General features: G+C 42.4%; 2 protein-coding genes and 1 pseudogene across 2 annotated transcripts in view; 2 read left to right on the top strand and 1 right to left on the bottom strand.

Annotated features, from left to right (window-relative positions):
* Window positions 1–4,443, bottom strand: part of LOC138978185 (uncharacterized) — a 73,302-nt gene extending 68,859 nt beyond the window's left edge. Inside the window, exon 1 of the mRNA XM_070350846.1 lies at window positions 4,005–4,443. Coding sequence (XP_070206947.1) covers window positions 4,005–4,178 — 174 coding nt within the window. The 5' untranslated portion in view covers window positions 4,179–4,443. The remainder of the gene's footprint in view (window positions 1–4,004) is intronic.
* LOC138978186 (uncharacterized) overlaps window positions 1–21,135 on the top strand; it is a 96,390-nt gene that overhangs the window by 56,955 nt on the left and 18,300 nt on the right. The window lies entirely within an intron of this gene.
* LOC138979047 (uncharacterized) lies at window positions 14,918–17,754 on the top strand (annotated as a pseudogene).

The following is a 21,135-nucleotide window of genomic DNA, read 5'->3' on the forward strand; positions in this document are numbered from 1 at the left end:
GCCTAACACCCCAAGATGAGATTTTTTACATTTCTAATTTTCATGCAATACAAGTAATGCATAGAAATAAATCTGCCCAAAAGGAAACTGGATCACAAGGGTTCACGATGGCTCAGGGGTAAACCACGCAAAAATGAATTCTTTGAAAATTGCTCGCTCTTTACGGAGGGCACCTGGGATGTTCTCAAGCGGTGAGTGTTTAAATGAAAGGGTGTTTGTACTGTGTGTAAAAACCGGCACGGTTGGCCTAGTGGTAAGGCGTCCGCCCCGTGATCGGGAGGTCGTGGGTTCGAACCGGGGGCGGCCGGGTCATACCTAAGACTTTAAAATTGGCTGCTCCGCCTGGCGTCTGGCATTATGGGGTAAGTGCTAGGACTGGTTGGTCCGGTCCGGTGTCAGAATAATGTGACTGGGTGAGACATGAAGCCTGTGCTGCGACTGACTGACTGAATATGTGACCCTCCACCACGAAATGAGTCGCATGTCACCTCGCGCGGTTCTGCGCTAGGCTCAATATAAGTCCGGGGAGTGTCTGGTAACAGTGTGAGGGTCACCTTAGTCACAGGCTTATAACTCAAACAGTTTTCGCTCTTTTCTAAAACGGGTTTCACCACTGGATAGAGCATAAAAAACTCTTTAGGAAAATGTAAAAATATGAAAATCATGCAAAGGTGACATGCGACTCATTTCGTGGTGGAAGGTCACATATTAGGGTTTAACGTCCTCTTAGACTGGTCTATATTGGGACAGGTATTGGTAATACGCTGAAGATATGGTGTGATACTTTGATTCGAACAAGCCCGCTGTGGCTATCTTCTTCGACACACCAGCATAGGGTTTGTCTCGTTTAAGTATCGAAATACGATCATGATAATCAGAGACGAGAGATGATGCATGCATGTTTTCGTGTTTTCCAAGCCCTGAGACTTTCGCTGTGAACGTGGGATCTTTTTCGTGCGCATGTGTGCACACGGGGGTGTTCGGACACCGAAGAGAGTCTGCACAAAGTTGACTCCGAGAAATAAATCTCTCGCCGAACGTGGGGATCGAACCCACGCTGATAGCGACCAACTGGCTACAAAGCCAGCGCGCTACCAACTGAGCTACGTCCCCGCCCCTGTGCTGCGACTTCTGTCTTGTGTGTGGCGCACGTTATATGTCAAAGCAGCACCGCCCTGATATGGCCCTTCGTGGTCGGCTGGGCGTTAAGCAAACAAACAAACAAACTGTGTGTAAAAGCCTGACAGTATCTATGATGGTTTATTGGAGGCTTACTGTGCCTTTAAATGTTTGATAGCTGATATATTTTTTTAGATGTTAATTTACAAAGTGCATCTTCATGTTTTGACCAAGAGTGGTTATTATCAATTGTTTTGTTTGTTTGTTTGTTTGCTTAACGCCCAGCCGACCACGAAGGGCCATATCAGGGCGGTGCTGCTTTGACATATAACGTGCGCCACACACAAGACAGAAGTCGCAGCACAGGCTTCATGGGGCTTCATGTCTCACCCAGTCACATTATTCTGACACCGGACCAACCAGTCCAAGCACTAACCCCATAATGCCAGACGCCAGGCGGAGCAGCCACTAGATTGCCAATTTTAAAGTCTTAGGTATGACCCGGCCGCCCCCGGTTCGAACCCACGACCTCCCGATCACGGGGCGGACGCCTTACCACTAGGCCAACCGTGCCGGTCAATTGTTATTCCCAAGACTTAGTTGTTATCAACTTCGGTTACATCTTGATTTCGTATTTGCAGTGACGAAAAACTAGATGATAGATTTTGTAGTTTTTGTCGCGTGCTTAGGCCCCCAAAAATAGTCTGTTTAAGCTAACATAGGCACAAAAAATAGGGTCGGGAGGTCGGGATTTTATTTTTCTCCAAAAAAAATATATTTTTTAAGTTTTTTTGCAAAAAAACAAAGACTTTTTTTCTTTTTTTCCGCCAAAGGCCAAAAAAAAGTCTAGAGTCGCGCGATAAAATAGGGTCGGTCGGGATACCGTAAACAGACTTTTTTTTGTCTTAGAAGCGTGCATATTTGAGTTCAGTGACATAATTATGGTTTAATTCTGACCATTCTAGCAAACGATCAATGTTTTCTTTGATTACTTTTGCTAGTTTTATAAGATCTTGGTGACTAGAATGAAATGTAGTATCATCTACAAATAGTTAACACATGCATTTAACAAATAACGGTAGGTCGTTAATATACTTCAGATAAGTACTTTGCTGTCTGTCTAAAAGGGAAGATTTCAATATGTTGACAGAATCGGTTGCCAGTCCATAAACCTCAAGCATTTTGAAAAGGAGTTTATTGTCAATTAGGACAACAACTTTAGCAAAGTCAACAAATATAGCAGCGCTAAACTTGTTATTGTTAATGTTGGTTAGCAATTGGCCGACATGAGTGTTTTTGCCTAAAACCTGATTGCTTATCATGTACTTATTTATTGTTCTCAACGTGAAAAAAATGTGTTTAGCATGGCGTTGAATAGAGTCCGTTGTCATTTCACATTCGAAAAATCTAGGTTGACATTAAAGAAGCATCTTCTCGTCTGAACTGTTCAACTTTTCAATTGGTTTTCAACTGCACGTACAAGAGCAAAGTCGAAAACAATACAAAGAGCGATCAAACCACTATTCTCCGGATTGACGGTGACGCAAAGAATGGGCATGATTATTAAGATAATAATGTCACGAAAACGAAATGTTATCTTTCGTCTTGCTCTTGCTAGCACAGTTGCCCAACAGATATGAACGCATGTCTTTCAGAGAGAGGCAGAGACAGAGACAGACAGATAGAAAGACAGACAGACAGATAGAAAGACAGAAAGAAAGACAGACAGACAGACAGACAGACAGAGTGACAGATACAGACAGACAGACAATAGGACAGAGACAGACACTGCTCTATGTCTGTTATTTATACTAAACATATCGTCACATTAATGTTTCTATACACTGGCCATTGATAATGATTGGCTTTTCCACCCGGCCACATGCAGCGGCCTTGGGGAAGTGTTGGATCAAGTGTTGGATCAAGTGTGGGAGAAATGGTCGACACTCCATCCTGAAATTAACGAGTATTTTACTCGCCATGGCGAGTAGCGAGTAGAAATGTTCATCTACTCGCCAAATGCGAGTAAAGTTGCTGAAAAAGTGTTGGTTTGGCTAGTAAAGTTTGCTCTCTGGCTAGTACATTTTCAGGCTAGTGCACCATTTTTTTTACTTTCAGGGCTGTCAGGGCTGCACTCACCGCGTTGAAGTTATTTTGTTCTCAATTTTACGTGAACTTCCACCTCATACTAGCCTGAGTTAGGTTAGACAGGTTGATATTTTATCATACATACCTTGAAAAGAACATACATTTTGTAATTCAGTACGCAGTGTTTTGGGGATACTGCACCATACACAGTGTGGAGATTGCGTACATGCGCGGCGATTGCGTCAGAACATAACAAGAAAAATTGGACTGACAGGAGAGGAAAGAGTGCCGTCGTGAAATACTGTCGCAATCAGACTATTCCTTACCCTTCTCCTGCGCAAATATATCTTTGCGTTATAAATTTACTGGTTTACATTTGGAAAATCTATTTATATTTACTTCAGATGAACATCAGAAGCAAATAAGACTGCCAACATTTCAGAATTAAGACACAAAATCACAAAGAAAGAAAAAACCACCACCCCACTACCACCACCACCCAAATACTAAAAATAATAATAAATAAAATAAATCACTATTCACACAGTGAACGGTTTATTTCTTATTTTATTTAACACTCCTTTATCCAACACCTCCTAACATTTCTCTTCGGCTCAACGGATCATCGTTCAATATAAGCATTATGCTTGAGTAAGACATCCTTAAAGCCATAATTATATTGTTTATGTCATGATTAAAACTGAATAAAGTCTTGTTTAAACCAACGGATCATCGTTTCAAATGACATCTGAACGTCATCACCAACTGGCTCTTTTTCCAGCGTCTGTCATTCTCACCTCGTTAATGGGACGATCGTTGTAGCTGTCTACACCACTGGTACGTCCGCTGAGAGGAAACCGGCCAGGTTGATCCTGAGACACAAAGCGTATGCTCACCACCAACACTAACACGACGGAAAGCACCAAGAACACAAACACACAAACTTTTCGTTGCCGCACCATAGTCCTCATCTCAGCGCAGAGCTAGTTGTAGCTGTCGCTCCTCAATTCTTATCAATTCTTGGCATTTACAATCGGACATGCATCCAGTAGTACGGTGTATGCACATCCAACAGAAACCCGCTCGCAAGATACGCTGAGTTTCCAATCGATTGTACAGAGCAACCAAGGCTTTTTAGTCTAGCATACAATGTTCGTTTCTCGAATCTAAAAGCGGTTCAGAAAACCGCTAAGTTCTTGTAGACACACCGACGTGCTTCGCCCTGTGCATGTCACACACTCGCGCACCATTCATGCTTTCCGGACCGAATCTACGCGACACAGCAATAGCAGTATTCTTTTTTTTTTTTTTTTTTTTTGTGCGTCGCTTCAATGTCACACTAATAATTGCTAAAAGAGTCGCGCACGTGTGGTTAAAAACGGTCTTCGCTGAGCTGTTGAATGGGGGGCTCACATAAAGGGTAGGGAAGACAGTGAATGTTGGAGGGTCGAGCAGAATGGCGAGGAAAATATGCAGTTTTTGTCTGATTTTCTTTTGCATATTACTTTGATTACGTCATGTTTGTATCAATACAATGACTCTGTTTCGTCTGGCCGCCGTGGTTGGCATGGCAACGGAAATAACAGTGGCCCTTGTTCAGACGCGACACTGACAATAGCAATGAACAAAGCACCAGGTAAAGGTTCTATGGACTCCATCGATTAGCGGGACGGCACAAGGCTACCTGGCATAGTCAAAGAGCGGTACTTGTTAAAACCGGTATTTTTTGCGGAGTGAGAATGGCAAACATAAACAACGGTTTTATCTTCGAGACTAACAGAAGTTCCATCAAATACCTATTTATTCCACCTTTGGTATGTTTAAATTTGTAAACAGACAAACAAACAAACATGCTTCTTTGACACAGTTTGATCACATCTTAATATCTCTATCAGTGTACCAGCGCAGGTGAGTCATAAATTCATGCGCGGCTTTATAGTTCCGTCAAAATAATTGATTCTGCTTACATTCACAGCAGTTATTTACGAGAAAGCCCGAGAGGTACAATCAGAATGAATCCGACAGATAGGCACGCAGACAGACAGAAGGAGAGAGAGTGAGACAATAAACAGTAAGAGGAGGACATAGATAAGGACAGAGAAAACCAGAGAGACATGAGCAAAGACAAACAAGTCGCGTAAGGCGAAAATACAATATTTAGTCAAGCTGTCGAACTCACAGAATGAAACTGAACGCAATGCCATTTTTCAGCAAGACCGTATACTCGTAGCATCGTCAGTCCACCGCTCGTGGCAAAGGCAGTGAAATTGACATGAAGAGCGGGGTAGTAGTTGCGCTGAGAAGGATAGCACGCTTTTCTGTACCTCTCTTTGTTTTAACTTTCTGAGCGTGTTTTTAATCCAAACATATCATATCTATATGTTTTTGGAATCAGGAACTGACAAGGAATAAGATGAAAGTGTTTTTAAATTGATTTCGACAATTTAATTTTGATCATAATTTTTATATGTTTAATTTTCAGAGCTTGTTTTTAATCCAAATATAACATATTTATATGTTTTTGGAATCAGAAAATGATGAAGAATAAGATGAATGTAAATTTGGATCGTTTTAACATTTTTTGGTTTTTTTTACAATTTTCAGATTTTTCATGACCAAAGTCATTAATTAATTTTTAAGCCACCAAGTTGAAATGCAATACCGAAGTCCGGCCTTCGTCGAAGATTGCTTGGCCAAAATTTCAATCAATTTGATTGAAAAATGAGGGTGTGACAGTGCTGCCTCAACTTTTACAAAAAGCCGGATATGACGTCATCAAAGGTATTTATAAAAAAAAAGAAAAAAACCGTCCGGGGATATCATTCCCAGAAACTCTCATATAAAATTTCATAAAGATCGGTCCAGTAGTTTGGTCTGAATCGCTCTACACACACACACGCACAGACAGACACACACACACACACACACACACACATACACCACGACCCTCGTCTCGATTCCCCCTCTATGTTAAAACATTTAGTCAAAACTTGACTAACAGACAGAACCAGTGTGTGTGTGAGTCTGTGCGGACATAAAGCGATAGAGACACAGCCACATGGAGAGAAAGAGAGACAGAGTCGGAATCGAACACAGACTGACAGACAGATATTGCAGAGACATAGAAAAGAGACAATCAAAATCGGGGACAGAATCAGAGACATAACACACGAACGTAAACCAGAGAGGGTAGGAATTGGGGGGGTGGGGGGGTCAGCCGCCTGAGGTGGGAGTAGACAAAGACCTTCAGTGATGTGTACTGGTTAGGAATGTTACCGTCACGGTTAACTGAGCTTAGATTCCTTTTTCTTCTGTGGTGTGACATCGACCGTGGCAAAACCGCCTGGCTCTACGGCAAGCTGTTTGGGTCGGCAATTGCATTTAACTGTAATTCAATCGAAGAAAAACTATTTCAAGCAAAGATCAGTTTATTTATTTTGGCACAAGTACTGACAAACCAATAAAGCTGCCTCCGTTTTCAAAATAAACGAATTAGAACATTCCCCGTATTACTTAACCCTTTCGCTGCCTGTAAGACGTCAACTAATGTCCTAGGTAACCGCAAAACCCTGTACATTGACTGATTGAGGGGAATAAGGCGTGTATAGGTATAAAACAAGTCGCGTAAGGCGAAATTACTACATTTAGTCAAGCTGTGGAAATCACAGAATGAAACTGAACGTACTGCATTTTTTCACAATGACCGTAGTCCGTCGCTAGTGCAAAAGGCAGTGAAAGTGACGAGCCTGTTCAGCGCTGTTGCGGTTGCGCTGCGCTGCATAGCACACTGTAAACCTCTTCGTTTTAACTTTCTGAGCGTGTTTTTAATCCAAACATATCATATCTATATGTTTTTGGAATCAGGAACCGACAAGGAATAAGATGAAATTGTTTTTAAAACGATTTCGGAAATTTAATTTTAATCATAATTGTTATATTTTTAATTTTCAGAGCTTGTTTTTAATCCGAATATAACATAGATCTATATGTTTTTGGAACCAAAACATGATAAAGAATAAAATAAAAGTAATTTTGGATCGTTTTATAAAAAAATAGTTTTAATTACAATTTTCAGATTTTTAATGACCAAAGTCAATAATTAATTCTTAAGCCTTCATGCTGAAATGCAATACCGAAGTCCGACCTTTGTCGAAGATTGCTTGGCCAAAATTTCAATCAGTTTGATGGAAAAATGAAGGTGTGAAAGTGCCGCCTCAACTTTTACAAAAAGCCGGATATGACGTCATAAAAGACATTTATCGAAAAAAAGAAAAACTTCTGGGGATATCATACCCAGGAACTCTCATGTAAAATTTCATAAAGATCGGTCCAGTAGTTTAGTCTGAATCGCTCTACACACACACACACGCACAGACACACACACACACACACACACACACACACACACACACACTCACACACACACACACACACACACACACACACACACACACACACACACCACGACCCTCGTCTCGATTCCCCCTCTATGTTAAAACATTTAGTCAAAACTTGACTAAATGTAAAAACGAGTATATTGAGCGGAATAAGGCGTGCATAGGTATCCACAAACCCAATTATGTAAAGCGGAATAAGTTGTGTATAGATTAACCATAACCCCAGTACAGTTTGCGGAATAAGGCATGTATAGGTACCCACAATTTCCATCACAGTGAGTGGAATAAGGCGTGTACATTATAGATATCCACAAATCCCAGTGCAGTGTAAGGACAAAGACGTATATATAGACTATCCACAATCTCAGTACATTGAGTAGAATAGGGCGTGTATAGGTATCCACAAACCCCAGTACATTGAGTCGAATAGGGCGTGTATAGGTATCCACAAACCCAATACATTGAGTGGAATAGGGCGTGTATAGGTATCCACAAACCCCAGTACATTGAGTGGAATAGGGCGTGTATAGGTATCCACAAACCCAAGTACTTTAAGTGCAATGAGGCGTGTATAGATTATCCACCAACCCAAAAACAGTGTGCGAAATAATGCGTGTATAGGTATCCACAAACCCGAGTACAGTGAGTGGAACAAGGCGTGTATAGGTATCCACACATCTCAGTACAGTGAGCAGAATAAGGTGTGTATAGGTATCCACACACCTCAGTACAGTGAGCAGAATAAGGTGTGTATAGGTATCCACACACCTCAGTACAGTGAGTGGAATAAGGCGCTAGGCGTGTATGTTTTATCAACAAATCCCAGTACATTGAGCGGAAAAAGGCGTGTATTTATATAGGTATCCACAAACCCCAGTACAGTGAGTGGAATAAGGCGTGTATAGGTATCCACAAACCCCAGTACAGTTAGTGGAATAAGGCGTGTATAGGTATCCACAAACCCCAGTACAGTGAGTGGAATAAGGCGTGTATATGTAACCACAAACCCCAGTACAGTGAGTGGAATAAGGCGTGTATAGGTATCCACAAACCCCAGTACAGTGAGCAGAGTAAGGTGTGTATAGGTATCCACAAACCCCAGTACAGTGAGCAGAGTAAGGTGTGTATAGGTATCCACAAACCCCAGTACAGTGAGTGGAATAAGGTTTGTTTGTTTATGTATCCACAAACCCCAGTACAGTGAGCGAAATAAGGCATGCATAGGTATCCACAAACCCCAGTACAGTGCGTGGAATAAAGCGCCAGCCGTGTATATATTATCCACATATCCCAGTACAATGAGCGAAATAAGGCGTATATATAGGTAACCACAAGCCCCAGTACAGTGAGTGGAATAAGGCGTGTATAGGTATCCACAAATCTCAGTGCAGTGAGTGGAATAGGGCGTGTATTGGTAACCTCCCAGCCCCATATAATTGAGTGGAATAAGACGTGTTTAGGAATCTAGAAAAAAACAAGTCGCATGAGGCGAAATTACTACATTCAATCAAGGTGTCGAACACACAAAATGAAACTGAACGCACTGCATGTTCCCCCCGCTCGTGGAAAAGGCAGTGACATTGACAAGCCAATATAGCGCGGTAGTGGTGGCGCCGAGCAGGATAGCACGCTTTTCTGTATCTCTATTCTTTTTAACTTTCTGAACTTGTTTTTAATTCAAACATAACATATCTAGATGTTCTCTGAATCAGGAACTGACAAGGAATAAAATAAACGTGTTAGCTAGTAGATCGATTTGGGAAATTTTGTTTTAATCAAAAATTTCATTTCAGAGCTTGTTTTTAACCCGAATATAACATATTTATATTTTTGGGAATCAGAAAATGATGAAGAATAAGATGAAAGTAGTTTTGGATCGTTTTATAAAAAATATAATTCTAATTACAATTTTCAGAATTTTAATGACCAAACTCATGAATTAATTTGTAAGCCTCCAAGGTGAAATGCAATACCAAAGTCCGGCCTTTGTCGAAGATTGCTTGACCAAAATGACAATCAAATTGATCAAAAGATGAGGGCGTGAAAGTAAGGCCTCAATTTGCACAAAATGCCGGATATGACCTCATCAAAGGCATTTATCTACAAAATTAAAAAAACAATCTAAGGCTATCATACTCAAAAACTTTGATGTAAAGTTTCAAAAACATCGGTCTTGTAGTTTTCTCTGAATCGCTCCACGCATACAGACACAGACACAGATACACAAAGACACACACACACACACACACACACACACACACACACACACACACACACACGCACACACACACACACACACACACACACACACACACACACACACACACACACGTACACCACGACCCTCGTTTCGATTCCCCATCTATGTTAAAACATTTAGGCAAAACTTGACTAAATGTAAAAACATATGCATCGATCAGAATTAGGCGTATATATAGGTATAGACAAATCCCAGTGCAGCGTAAGCTATAAGGCGTGTATATGTATCCACAATTTCCATTACAGTGTGTGGAGTAAAGCGTACATGTTATAGGTCTACACAAATCTAAGTGCAGTGTGTGGAATAAGGCGTGTAAGGTAACCCCCCAGTCTTATGCTGCGAGTGGAATAAGGTGTGTAAGTTACTTACTTACTGCCCGTTATGCCAGTTGGCAACAAAAACAGCAACAAAGGAGTACCTCCACTCCTGTGAGCGGTTATGGGCGAGCTTCTGGATGGTACCTCATGTATGGTTAAGGGTCTTAAGTTCGGAAGAAGGCGGGTATAAGTGTCCACAAAGCCCAGTGCAGTGGGCAGAATAAGGCGTGCATAGATATCCTTACCCTGTAAATTGAGCGGAATAAGGCGTGCATATAAATATCCTTTCCCAAGAGCGGAATAAGGCGTGTATCCTTACCCTGTACATTGAGCAGAATAAGTCGTATATAGATATCCTTACTTACATTGGGCAGAATAATAGACGGCTGTAAAGCAGCTGTTTCGTTGTTTCAAACTCTCTCAAGCAACGTATCATCATACTGTATTTTTCACTAATGTTCATTCCGTGAAGGTACATTTACTAAAGTCATTCAAATGGAATTCACAGATTGAGCAAACTGTCACTGTATCTTACATCTGCGTTCACTCTGTTCATAAAGACAAGTATGTGAGCGAAAATTATAGTTTGCCAGATTGCCTGCGTACAATGCAGTTCAGCAAATCACTGCGTGTTACACGAACTCCGCATAGCCCGCGCTTTCCTTTGCTTATTTCGAACGATGTACTCCGACGTGAAATATGCATAGGGTGGCGCAGTGGTACGTAAGCTAAGTGCGCCCTTTGACGCGCTGAAGTGATTTCAGTCTAACAGGACAGTTTCAAGGCGCACTAATAAACCGAACCCTGCCGCCCAGATATAACTGCTAAAATGGCTCACAATGGAATTCCTAAATCAAGCAATTTATTTATTTTATTTATTAAGGAGATTTCTATAGCGCATAACTAAAAGCACTATGCAGAGGGTGGAAGGCTGAATCTGTATCAATGTTCTTACATCAATGTTCGTTCTGTGCAGATATTTGATAACATGGCTCAAATGGAAAACACTGGGCAAGCAAAGTATCATACTCCCCACGGACGACCCTCCTAGAGGGTCCTGGGGCCCCCTCTTTTGATTTGTAGAGGCCCCATGGAACCCCTCAGCGGAGTTTTAGAGGGTTTCGAGAGTCCAGAGGCGACAAAGCCCCCGGTGAACTTACAATACATTGTGATCAAGCTAAGTGTGCTGTGTAATGTCTTTTTTTCGTCATATTACAGGAAGGTATTCCAACAACACCTTGTTAAAATGAACACACACACGTACACACACACACACACACACACACACACACACACACACATACACACATTATTGCTTCACATAGCCATGACCCCCCATCACATTTTTTGGGGGGGATTTACCACTAGTTTTCCTGGAAAGCCCATTTAGTATGAAGACTCATGGCACTTGTTTGCCATCTGAGCTCCTGCATATTCTTTAGTTATGCCCTAATATGTAACCCTGCCCTCAAGCTGCTATTGGAAAATGGGGGTAGGTCTCGTCTGAAGCCCTTTTCACGACCTAAAACTGGCATATATAAACAAAAATTATACCAATGGAAAGGAAATTGATGCACTGATATTGTTACATTACATTACATTATAATTCAATATTTCGGAGAAAAAAATGAAGCATCAACCGTTCCCCGTGGGGTAGTGCAAGGATGCAATATGATTGTATCAATAATGTGTACTCTACTCATTTTTTGGATTTGCATGTGAATAGGAACACTGCTATATTTGTTTGTTTGTTTGTTTGTTTGCTTAACGCCCAGCCGACCACGAAGGGCCATATCAGGGCGGTGCTGCTTTGACATATAACGTGCGCCACACACTGACAAGACAGAACTGCAGCACAGGCTTCATGTCTCACCCAGTCACATTATTCTGACACCGGACCAACCAGTCCTAGCACTAACCCCATAATGCCAGACGCCAGGCGGAGCAGCCACTAGATTGCCAATTTTAAAGTCTTAGGTATGACCCGGCCGGGGTTCGAACCCACGACCTCCCGATCACGGGGCAGACGCCTTACCACTAGGACAACCGTGCCGGTACAATTATATATGCAGTTTTGCACACACAAAAACCATCATTAAAGTTGTGAGTTGCAATGATTGGTCAGCAGTTTCAGACCATCTGTTGCTGAAAAACAAGTAGGACTGCAATGTACAGAAGTCACACAAATACTGGTCCAGTTCCATCAAAACATCCGCTAGTAGTGCTAACCCATTCACTGATCAGTCCAGATGCTGATCATCCTCACTAGTGTCTTCCTGGATTTCATCGCACAAGTTCAACAGTTCCGCATCTTCGTCTTCATCTGCCTGTTCAAGGGGGTCCGAGCTGCTGAGGATGTCGACCAGTTCAACTGGCAAGATGTCTGATGCACACCACTCAATCTCCAGAGCCCCTTCCTCTCCAGCCTTCCACCCTCTGCGAATAGGACCTGGCATTCAGGAATGAGCAAATGAGGTGGAAAAGCCCAAGGCGGACCACCACATTGTTGAAGCGTTGATCTTGCCAAACAATTAATCATGTAGGCTTTCTTTGCCACTGCCAAGTCGAACGTGACCAAGGTGCACTCCTGGTCCACTTCTTTGGTTGCGCACTGTGACAGAGGAAGAATGTGCTGAACTGTCGCGTTGTCAGTGACTGGATGGAGGACTGGAGGCATGTAGTCAACAACGGACTGCTCTTGTATGGCTTGCACTTCTCTCCCAGTTAGTGATATCCATCCTGCCCATCCTGGAATGTGCTGGTCATCCGCACACTTACGCTGAGCAAGGATCCAGAGAAAGTCAGAGAGTGAAGCGTTAGTCACAACTTCTGGCACAGAAATAGTTAGGCTCCACTTTCTGCTTTGCATAGCAAGGAGGGAGATCTTCAGGGCTGAACTCAACACTGTCACTGCTTTGCTCAGGACGCGCATCTCCTGTAGGTGGGACTGATTCAGAGACCTCCTGAATGACAATGCCGTGTGCGGAATGTGTTGTACCAGATCCCGAAACTGTTTCTTCCTGCAAGTCAAAATTATCCTAACAGAAGTGGGTCACAACATTGTTCTCTGGACGAATGGTAGTTGGCAGCAGGCTGCTGTTTTGCATGATCTAGTGACACACGGCAGTTTCAATCTGCAGTACGCTCCGTCTGACTGCTGTTGCGAGTACAATGTGTTTGGGCATTTTCCACTCGTTGTTCGATACGGCATAGCAGATGTCCTGAGCTATTGACAGCCCGATCCTCTCCTTTCTGTCTGAGGTTTCTTTTCGCCCAGAAAGCATGACCTTCAAGAAATTCAGCAGGACTGGAGGTGGCAGGATCTTCTGGGATGTAATGAATGAGACCGGTGGTGGCCAGGGACATTCTTCTGCTGAACGGTATGCCTGGATGATCAAACGCCTCAGGATATGGGCCGCATCTTCTAGTCTCCTCTCATCAGATGCTGCCGCCTCAAAGGCTTGTTCAACAGCCTGCCCAACTGGCAACTCTGAGGAATAGACAAGCTCATTCCGAAAATTTGGCCTCCAACATTTCAGACTCTCACCAAAATGGCCCACAATTTTCTTCTTCAGGTGATGAGTTTGGAAATCAGGGTTGTAAAAGTCAGGGTGTTTGTCCTGCATATAGGTGCAGTATCTCTCCCGCAGCATGGTCATTCGTTCAACTTGGTGCCTGTTGATGATTGCATCTTCAATGTAGTTGCAGATGTACTGAAAGGCATCTGAGCATGCCTTCATATGTTCTTTGGAAGTTGCCTCTCGCTGTTCATGCCTCTTACGACTGCGCACAAGATCACGTCGGCATGACTCATGGAAGTATGCTTCTCTTGCCAAGAGATCCACCTGCACTCATGCCATCAGTTCAACACCTTGTTTCTCACTTGCTGCCGTCTTGATAGCCTCCTCGGCAGACTTTGTTTCACATCTCACAAGTTTCTCATGATGTGCCTTGCCATTTCGTGCCCTCTTGTACTTTTGGTCACAGATTATGCACCAGTCACGAAGAAAAAGCGTTCTGGTAGAGTCTCCCATTTTACGTCTTTTTTCCGGGATGTTGAGGGCTGATCTGTGTCGCTATCATCACTCACATCCTCAGGGCTGCTTTGCTGGTCATCATGACTTCTCTTTCTCAAATACTTCAAGTTTGTGAATGACTGGTAGCAGCGTCTATGAAACCCATGAAGAGTATCATCTAGTATGTCAGGGAACGCATCCAGGACTGCTGCAAATTTTGAATCAAGTCCTGCTGTCCTACGCAGGCGGCAACATTCCACAAGTTTCTCTTTTGTCTGCTGACTAAGTGGCTTCACTGCTGGGTCAAACCTATACACACCTTTTGTGCAGTTTCTGTCCGTCTTGGCTTTTTCTTGCGCTTGAAAGATACTGGTCGTTCGTCACTCATTGTGATGTATTATATCTTCAGTGCATCAGACGAAAGAAGTATGATCTGCAACAAAAATCTCCTGCGAGTTGAAGAGAGGTGCTGTGTTGAGGGGGAAGTTCCTACTGCTCATTAGGGGACAAAATATATTACCAAAATGTAATACAAGTATGATGATGAGTTTAGATTTTCTATTAAAAAAACCCACAAAAACATTCCCATCCTTAGAAATCAAAGTGCAGAGCCGACACGATAAAGATGTATCTGCGGCTATGCAAATCCACATCACAATAAAATGCCATATGCTGAAAATAATTGTTTATCACAATAAGAATAAATTCATTAATAGCAACATGGTCGAAAAGAAACCTAAGTATAATGGGGAAAATTTGTATAGTCAAAACATTAATGTTGTCACAGTTTACTTACGCACTGCAATCTCTATGTGCCACAGAAAACTTCCTCAATAAGCTAAATTCATCTCTATTCCGATTTATCTGGAAGAAAAAATATTCAAACAAAAGAGCTTATGAAAAAGTTAATAGAAAAGTAATGTGCCAAGAGACAAATCTTGGAGGTCTGAAAATGATTAATGTCAAAGATGTACAAACATCATTTCTAATTTCATGGATTATGAGGCTGCTGGACGGAAGTAACGCAAAGTGGCAACAGATTCCATTAGCATCCTTTTTAAATCTGGGCGAACGCTTATGCTGTCTGCGCTCAAATGTGAGTGCAGAAAATTTTAAAGGACTAGGTGCCATAAAGCAATATTTCTGGAAACAAGCTTTTATCACCTGTAGTATGCAAGCCAGATAGGCCTACCGTGCACCCCCCCCAGGGGTTGGCAAGACTGGTCTAGAAATGATCCCTAGAGTATCCTGAACACGAAACAAAAACTTTAACAGCAAAAAGTTGGGATGCTTAGGAGTTACAGCCCTTGACGTAAGGGTACCCTCTTGTGCGCTTACTGCGGCCGTTCGAAGTTTACTGTGAATCAGCTGCTGTAAATGAACAAGAAATCATGTTCTTTTGATCCCAATTTTTTTAATTTAGTTGTCAGTGAACCTGGTAGAACCTTGAGTAATCTCTGTTATTGGTCAACAGTTTGGCATCAGTAGTGCCTGTGTCACGATACGAGATTACCCCCGAAATGAGTTTACCCTCCGAAGTTCCACTTTGTACAAAAGTAGCAGATATTCTGTATAATTTCGACTGTTAAACAGTATAAATCGGCTCTAAACGACATTGTGGTAGCTGTAAAGACATCGCAGTACAATAGTGCGTCTCCATTGATTAAAAATTAACAAAATATTACTGCCCAGGTCGGCCATTGCTTGCAACATGTGCCGCCATTGCTCGTCTTCGCTAAAATTCCAATTTCAAGGGCTTTGTGGACTATTGTAACCTGTGTTGTATCCACAGGTACGACAATGTCGTTCATAGACAATTTATACCGTATAACAGTCGAAATTATTCAGAATATCTGCTACTTTTGTACAAAGTGGAACTTCTGAGGGCAAACTAGTTACGGGGGTGTCTGAAAAGAAGACAACAATTGACTACTACCCAGTTATCTTCAACCCCATCACCGAGTACAAAACCGTCCAGGAATGTCTCAGGCAGGCAGAGTGTGCTACACATGAAGTTGGACAAGAGTATGTCATCACCACCTTTGATCTGGGTGTCTGCATGAAAGCCTTACCCACTCATCTGGAACCAGCCACAACGTTTTGAGAAGCACATCATTCTCATTGGAACATTCCATCTTGTTTGTGCCTATCTGAAAATGATTGGTAAAAAGATGAATGGTTCTGGGCTGTCAGACATCATGTTGGAAGCTGAGCTCATCACATCTGGTTCTTTGAAAGGAGTTGAGTCTGGGAAGCAATATGACCGAGCACTGCACTGCCACAAGACGATGCAGGAATGCCTTGAACGCTTGATGCTAGCGAGCTACCTGAAAATGACAGGAGAAGACAGAGATTTTCCCCAGATGACCGAAGAAACCATGAACTTGCTTGCTGCAACAAGAGGAGCCTCCACGCACGACACTGTCGCACAGCTGCTGGATGACAAAGGCACGAGTGACTTCTTCAGAGACTATGAACAGTATAGAGAAGATGTCAGGCAAGGAAAACACGGGAAAACTCCCCAGTTCTGGATGTCCTATATGGACCACATCTGGCATGTACTGTCTCTCTTGTATGCTGTGAAAGCGAATGACTTTGAGTTGTATGCCCAGTGCTTATTGGCGATGCCTGATCTTTTCTTCAGCTTTGGGGGACAAAACTATGCAAGGTACCTCACCTTCTTTGGACTCTTCATCGCCAACATTGAGCTCTCACACCCAGGTTCCACCGAGCTGCTAAAGCAAGGGGCATTCAGCGTGGCAAGGTCTTTCATTCCTGGCAACAGATGTGCCGTTGACAAAACGATGGAGGAGACGTTTATGCGCAATGCGAAGAGCAAAGGAGGAGCAGCCGCAGCTGGTGCAGGTCTCACTGGAATTGCTTCAAACTATCCAGCCTACCAAAAGTGGGTGAGGACAACCCACCAAAGAACAAAGTACATGCAAGTGACTATGGACATGGCTGGAATGACAAAGGATAGTGAACTGGACACTCAACACCGTGACCTTCGTCCAACAGAAGTCACCAGGAGTGAAAAGAGTGTGGCACGAACACTTGCTGCAGTAGAAAGCTTCACCAACCCGTTTGAGGTTCATGACAAAGAGAAACTGATCATGCTGTCATCAGGTGCCACAGTACCTGCTGAAATCGAGAAGGATGTCCTACGTGCAGAAGCAGCAGGCAGAAGCGAGAAGGAGAAGTTCATCACTGAGAGACTAGAAACCGGAGAACATTTCTTCGAGCCAGTGAAACGTCTCAAGCTGAAAGTCATGGCAGACACGTCAAAAAGAGTCACACTCAAGTCAACTCAAAACAAATTGACTGAATATAAGCACCAAGGAAATGTGGCCTTCCAACTTCTCGTGAAGTCTCAGGAAGGCGATCTGAACATGGATCTGAAAGAGCTCATGACCTATCAGCTGACTCCAGTCCCTTACAGCCTTGGGACAGCAGACAGTTATTTGGCTAAGACTGACAAGAGCGCTGCTTTTCACTATCTGACGAAGACTGTGGAAGACGCTGTCCCCCCCCCCCCCCCCCTGTTGATGAGACTCTAATGATCATCGATGGCAATGCAACATTTCACGCAATGCAACAAGTTCCTCACTCATCAGCTGATGGTAGAAAGACTGAAAAACAAGAACTTCATTCCTTGTCGTCTACCCAAGAAGAACCAGACTCGCGTGTCATCCTCTACTCCAAGTATGGACAAGATCAAGGGTACAAGTACATTCGTGTCAAGAGTCCTGACACAGATGTATTTTTCATCCTCCTGAACTTTGCCCCTCAGCTAGACGGTGTTACAATCCTGTTTGACACGGGCAAAGGCAACAAGAAGCGACTGATTGACATCAGTGACCTAGCCAGAGGACTTACACAGCCTTTCTGCACTGCACTGTTGTCTCTCCATGCTTTCACAGGCTGTGATTCAACCAGCGCCTTCAAGGGCAAAGGCAAAGTGAAGGCTGTGAAGGTTCTGCAGCAGAAGCCAGCATTTGTGAAGACGCTCGCTCAGCTTGGCAACACGTGGGACATGCAGGATGAAATAATTGATGACTTGGAGTCCTTCACATGCTGTATCTATGGCAGGTCACGATTCAGCAAGGTTAATGAGCTGAGTCATCACTTGCTGAAAGAGAAGTGTGGCGAAGAGGTGGTAAATGCCAGTCAGAATGTCGACTTGGCTACTTTGCCACCTTCTCGACGCAGTCTGAAGCAACATATTCGCCGCTGCAACTATCAAGTGGCCATCTGGAAGCGAGGTGACCAGCCTGTGCCAGACATTCCTAACCCCACAGAAGGTCATGGCTGGGTGATGAACAATGGCATTTTAGAGCCACTCTGGACAGAAGAGGAAGAAGAGCTGACCTTACCCCAGACTGTCATTGACGATCTCCTCAATGATGTCCCTGACTCAGATGCGGAAGAAGAGGAAGACGACACAGAGTGCTTCTTGCAGAATGGCCTGGATGACTCCAGCTCAGAAGATTAAAATTAGAAACACTGAACAATACTTCGTGTGATTGCTTGTTCATTTACAGCAGCTGTTTCACAGTAAAATTTGAACGGCCGCAGTAAGTGCACGAGGGGGCACCCTTACATCAAGGGCTGTAACTCCTATGCATCCCAACTTGTTGCTGTTTAAGTTTTTGTTTCGTGTTCAGAACACTCTAAGGAACATATTTAGGCAAGTCCCGTCAACCCCTGGAGGGGTGCATGGTAGATTTCTTGTTCATTTACAGCAGTTGATTCACAGTAAACTTCGAACGGCCGCAGTAAGCGCACAAGAGGGTACCCTTACGTCAAGGGCTGTAACTCCTAAGCATCCCAACTTTTTGCTGTTAAAGTTTTTGTTTCGTGTTCAGGATACTCTAGGGATCATTTCTAGACCAGTCTTGCCAACCCCTGGGGGGGGGGGGGGGGTGCACGGTAGGTATACTTGGCTTGTGGACTACTGGCTAAACAATAAACACAAGATCAAAGAAATAAGCAGTAATGAACAGCAGATAAGTGTACGCAATCAAACCTTATGGAATAATACAAATATAAGGTACAGGAAGCAAACGCTATACATGAATGACTGGATAAAGGCTAAAATATGCGTTGTTAAAGATGTTTTTAACGATAACGACATGTGCTCTTTTGAGGAAATATGTGAACAAACTGGATATAAACAGTCTCGCCTATTTGAATATAATGCAATACAGACTGCCATTAAAGCTCTATTATTGCGTGATACGGGTCAGGCCCGTTCTGATCATATGCCATTTATACAATTATCTCCACGCCAAATTCGCCTAAAGATGTTAAATTATGAGATAAAGGAGCCAAGCTCAGCTGGATTTTGGTCGAACAAATTAAATATTACATTAGAAGATAAACACTGGAAATTAGCTAACGAATGCTCGACAGAAACCCGTCTTCGTCTATTGCATTGAACAATTTTACACAATATATATCCCACCAATATTTTGCTACATAAGATGGGAATTCGTCAAACAAATCTTTGTCAGTATTGTAACGAAACCGACTTCATCGAGCACTTTTTTTGGCAGTGTAGAGCAGTGCAACCCATATGGCAGGAATGTCAAGGGTACATATTTAAATGTACAGGCAAAAATATAAAGTTAAGCTGCGAAGAGGCTCTTTTTGGGTATTTCACACGTGATATCCCCAGAGAGAAAACCTTCATAATTAATCACCTTATATTGATATCGAAAATGTGCATAAGCCAGTTTAAGTACGGAAATCCAAAAACTAACGTGAAGATCTTATTTCAGAACCAAGCTCGAGTTCGAAATTTCTAGTAAAATTGAACTGTGTATAAGAATATAGATAACTAGTAGTATTGTGCTGTTAATGTAAAGTTATTTATATATGCGCTGTATGATGCTGTGCTGAAAACTAGTACTGTAATTGGTAATTTGTAAATTCTCGCCTTTGTCTATCGAGCGTTGGATTAATTAACCTGTTATGTATTGTCCCGCTGAAAATGTATTATATAACAGAATTATGGGAACAACAACAACAACACACACACACACACGCACACACACACACACACACACACAGACACACACACACACACGCACACACACACGCACATACACGCAGACATTAGTTAAATTGTTGTTGAATTAAAAAGTAATCTAATGGAAATGTAACCTGTAATGGAAAGGAAAACAAAATTAAAATTTCATTAAAAAAAAAGACCAATGAAGAAGGATATGCTCACCGCCCAAAAAGAAAGAAAGGAAAAAAAAAAAAAAAAAAAAGACGAAAGAGGCAAAAAAAGATGGGTTGAAGCAGCCTTGCATGCAACTGAGGTCGAAAAAAAAGATAAAAATTAAAAATAAAAATAAATAAATAAATAAATAAATAAATAATAAGAATAACTTACAGCTTCCACATTGAAACAAAACCAAATGGTTATTGATATTATTATGGATTATATGATGCTAATTCTAGCCCTGCCCCGAGAGGTCAAACATAGGGCCCAAAGAGGGAACATTTGCTTACCGGAAGAGTAAGTGGAAAACACAATAAAAAGCATAATGAAACAAAAAAACTCACTATATGACAACACTGATATACTGCCTTACTGACAATATAAAAACATTATAAATTAAATCATTTGTGTGGCTGTTGTGAGCTTCTGACTAACCCTACCCCCAAAAGTTAAATATAGGATGCAATTAAAGAAGGAAATTCCGCCTATAAAGTGTGATATATCTGAAAAAAATGCAGGAGCTCAGATGGCAAACAAGTGGACTTTGACTTCTGGCATGAAATCCTTCCAGGAGATCCAAGTGAGAAATCCCCCCCCCCCCCCCCCAAAAAATGTGACCTTTTACTATGGCTATGTGACGCTATAACACTTTCTACTTGACTTCCTGTACTTTTACAGTCAGTACCTGCGGGACGCACGATAACAGATA

Source organism: Littorina saxatilis, linkage group LG10 (genome assembly GCF_037325665.1).
Source record: "Littorina saxatilis isolate snail1 linkage group LG10, US_GU_Lsax_2.0, whole genome shotgun sequence".
NCBI classification, from domain to species: Eukaryota; Metazoa; Mollusca; class Gastropoda; order Littorinimorpha; family Littorinidae; genus Littorina; species Littorina saxatilis.